The sequence below is a fragment of the Centruroides vittatus genome, unplaced genomic scaffold, assembly GCF_030686945.1.
Source record: "Centruroides vittatus isolate TY-2023 unplaced genomic scaffold, ASM3068694v2 contig_695, whole genome shotgun sequence".
Classification (NCBI taxonomy): Eukaryota; Metazoa; Arthropoda; class Arachnida; order Scorpiones; family Buthidae; genus Centruroides; species Centruroides vittatus.
In genome coordinates, this window is record NW_027122439.1 from 21,651 (window position 1) to 25,987 (window position 4,337).

General features: G+C 30.6%; 1 protein-coding gene across 1 annotated transcript; it reads right to left on the minus strand.

Moving 5' to 3' along the window:
• Positions 1 to 1,788: 1,788 nt before the first annotated feature.
• On the minus strand, positions 1,789 to 2,946 carry LOC136980378 (uncharacterized). The gene has a single exon (XM_067276480.1). It carries the CDS (start codon positions 2,944 to 2,946, stop codon positions 1,789 to 1,791), a length of 1,158 nt encoding a protein of 385 aa, XP_067132581.1.
• Between the last annotated feature and the right edge of the window lie 1,391 nt (positions 2,947 to 4,337).

A 4,337-nucleotide genomic window follows, 5' to 3' on the forward strand; every position in this document is an offset into this window, starting at 1 on the left:
TAACAATTCCTTGCTGTTGCCCACTTCTTCTCAAGACGAAGATTTACCTGAGAAATGTGTTTTATCATGCATTACAGGGTGTGTTTTGAGAAAAGCTTACAAGATTCACTTGTGTAGCTTTTGTTTAACAGGTTCACAAAACTCTGTGCTGTCTTCTTCTCATCAGATATTTACCCATTTTAAATCATATACGTATGAAAAAGGAGATTTTGGAAGTTTAATTTCACCTCGCAATGAAGTCTTAGAGTTCATGTCACATTGTGAAACTACTTTTGTGAAAGAGTTTAATGCGAATATGCATAAGAAAGGAATTATGTGTCACATTTTAAGGACAATAGAACAAAATAACTTTTCTATGAAAATAAACATCTGCAAAGACTTTAAAGATTTAGTGGTAAAATTGTATGCATTTATATTATGCTACAAAATTTCTAAATCAGACAATGTCATCTACAAAGGTCACTTCAATTTCTACCAGTTTCAATTACTCAAAACTTTGTAATTAACAAGGCAAATGTAAAACTTTACAATGTCATGAAATAATCGTAATATATAAAAGAATATGCCTGATTTGTTTTATAAAACCGTGTCTTGTTCTATAATTTAGACTTGATAAACACTAATGTTGTGTGTTTTTTCTTCAAAGACACTTGGCAAGTTTTCTATCAGATATCTTTATTCGTTCTCGTTGATACGGTACTCTGTCTGTACACGTTTCGGGCCCTGCCCCTCCTCAGTCAACTGTTGATTATCTTTTTTAAAAAAATGTAAAATCTTGTTAACTGTATACATTACGTTGTAAGAAGTTCATCGACTATAAAAGGTGTATTATAACTTTAAAAGTTCGCTGTAAAACATAAAAATATATTGCAAATATGAAAGATTTTTAAAACTGTTTCCGCCCCCTTTTTCTCTTCCACCCCCTCCTTGATGTTTACACTGGTACGGCCAGTGTTGCCACGTATGGCGTTCGCCGCCTTGTGGTCGTTTACCAAAACTTTTTTGCAGGCTCATTTTTTCCAAAAGAAATTGTTTTTTCCCAAAATATTTTAATTTATAATATATTAAGCCAGTTGTCGTTTATTTTAAGGCTTAGGTTTTTATTTATATTGTCTTTACTTTTTATAATTTCTATGGTTTCTTTAAACTTCTGGTTGTACGTTAATTTTTCTTTATGCAGTATTTTGACGTTATCTTTGTCTATGTTGCAGTTATTTAGAGTACAATGTTCGTAAAATGCAGAATTAATTCTATTGTATTTTAGAGTCTGCTATATGTTCTTTCAGTCTAATTTTTACTTTTCTTTTTGTTTCTCCTATGTAATATTTTTTATTTTTGCAGGTACACGGAATTTTATATACTGCACTTTGAGCTTCGGTCGGTATTTGTTGGTTTTTTAACGGGTTCGAGGTTAACAGCTTGCTCTCCATTTTTTGATATGTTGGTGCTAATTTGTAGTTTATTCTTTTTATTTCTGTATTGATTTGTTCATATAAGCCTTTGATATAAGGAAATTTAATATATTTTGTTTTAGTTACTTGTTTATTTTGGTTAAGCGTTTGTGGGTTATTAAGTTTGGTTTCCCATCGGTTTAACAGTCTTTGCGGGTATCCTGCTAGGAGAAATTTCGTTCTTAATTCCATGAGGTCTTCATATACGTGTACTTCTTGGCTTGTCCGGTTTTTTATTTTGTCATATTCCATTTTATATATATTGTACTTGACGTATAACGGCATTTTTGAGTGGTATCTAATTGTTTCTTGGTTAGAACTTGGCTTTTTGTATATTCTATATTCTAGATGTTGTTTTAGTCTTGTTATTGTAATATCTAGGTAATTTATTGTTTGCTCTTGTTATATCTTCGTTTTCTATTTTAAATTTTATTGCGTTGTGTATATCATTTACTTGCTTGTTAATTTCTTCTATATTAATTTCTGTTTCGTCGTATATTATTAAAATGTCGTCAACGTATCTTTTGTAAAATTTTACGCCTGGTATATTATATATTATGTTATTGATATCTATCATAATCAGTTCGGCTAGTTTTGGGCCGATCACCGATCCCATGCTTATTCCTTCTGTTTGGGTATAGTATTCTCCGTTGGTTTCGAAGTGGTTACTTCTATACGTGAATTCTATTAAATCTATTATTTCTTTGTTGACGTTTAAATTATTAAGTTTTTCTTCTATTATGTCCCAAGTTATTGATGGATACATATCAACTATGTCCAGGCTAGCCATTCTGTACTTGTCTTTTATATCGATTTTATTTAGTTCTTGTATAAGTTCGTCTGCGTTTTTAATTGCAAGTTGTGAGTTATCGTATTTTTTAAGCTTTTGTTTTAAAAATTTTTCTAGGTTGTATAAGGTTGAATATTTAAAATCTATTATTGGTCTTACTTTTTCGCCTATCTTATGCGTTTTAAGTTTTATATTTAGTTTTGGTATACGGTTATTTTCTTCGTTTAGTATAAACCATTTTTCTGTTTTAGTAATTTCGTTAAGTTTTTCTAGTTTATTAATTCTTTTTTTAAGCTCTGAATATATTACTTCTATAGGATTTATAGGTAGCTTTTTAAATTTATGATTTATTACAATTTCTTGTTTTTTATTTTTTATCCATTCTTGAGGAACTATTACTATTTGTTTTGATTTATCAGCTTTAATAATTTCTAATGTATTATCTCTTAGGAAGTTGTTCAAATTCTGAATTTCGGTTTTATATTGAAAGTAACTCAAATCTTTTATTATTGTTTTGTTTCCTTCTCTAGTTATATATGTTTTGATTTTATTACTTAGTTTAGTTTTCATTATAGTTGATTCTACTTCAGGTAGATCGTTACACATTTTATCTAGATTCGGTATTATGTTTAGAATGTCCCATTTGTTGGGACCGTTGAAGTCTAATCCTTTTTGCCAAGTAGTACTCGTATATGAAGTCCTCATGGAATTAAGAACGAAATTTCTCCTAGCAGGATACCCGCAAAGACTGTTAAACCGATGGGAAACCAAACTTAATAACCCACAAACGCTTAACCAAAATAAACAAGTAACTAAAACAAAATATATTAAATTTCCTTATATCAAAGGCTTATATGAACAAATCAATACAGAAATAAAAAGAATAAACTACAAATTAGCACCAACATATCAAAAAATGGAGAGCAAGCTGTTAACCTCGAACCCGTTAAAAAACCAACAAATACCGACCGAAGCTCAAAGTGCAGTATATAAAATTCTGTGTACCTGCAAAAATAAAAAATATTACATAGGAGAAACAAAAAGAAAAGTAAAAATTAGACTGAAAGAACATATAGCAGATCTAAAATACAATAGAATTAATTCTGCATTTTACGAACATTGTACTCTAAATAACTGCAACATGGACAAAGATAACGTCAAAATACTGCATAAAGAAAAATTAACGTACAACCAGAAGTTTAAAGAAACCATAGAAATTATAAAAAGTAAAGACAATATAAATAAAAACCTAAGCCTTAAAATAAACGACAACTGGCTTAATATATTATAAATTAAAATATTTTGGGAAAAAACAATTTCTTTTGGAAAAAATGAGCCTGCAAAAAGTTTTGGTAAACGACCACAAGGCGGCGAACGCCATACGTGGCAACACTGGCCGTACCAGTGTAAACATCAAGGAGGGGGTGGAAGAAAAAAAGGGGCGGAAACAGTTTTAAAAATCTTTCATATTTGCAATATATTTTATGTTTTACAGCGAACTTTTAAAGTTATAATACACCTTTTATAGTCGATGAACTTCTTACAACGTAATGTATACAGTTAACAAGATTTACATTTTTTTTAAAAAAGATAATCAACAGTTGACTGAGGAGGGGCAGGGCCCGAAACGTGTACAGACAGAGTACCGTATCAACGAGAACGAATAAAGATATCTGATAGAAAACTTGCCAAGTGTCTTTGAAGAAAAAACACACAACATTAGTGTTTATCAAGTCTAAAGAATATGCACTGTCATTTCAATATATTCCGGTGGAAGTGCGTGCCATCAACGGCAAAAACGGCCGTTTGTAGCAGTAGTTTACGGTGGAAAGCAACATGGCGTCCTCCATGGTTCAGATAGTTTCGTTTCCAGGTCCATTATGTGGTTTTATGAATGAAAATTTAGAAGTTGTGAATACGCAAGTTAGTGTACGCAGTGATGTAAGTGTCTTTTTCAAATTTTTTTCGAATGGTAGCCAGCATTCTAATTTTTTTCCGTGGCTATTTTGAATGCTCTTTTAACAAATAATCCATTTTATGGTTAAATTTTACAATTGGGACCCTTCTCTTGCCTTTAAAAGCTCATATTTTAGGAT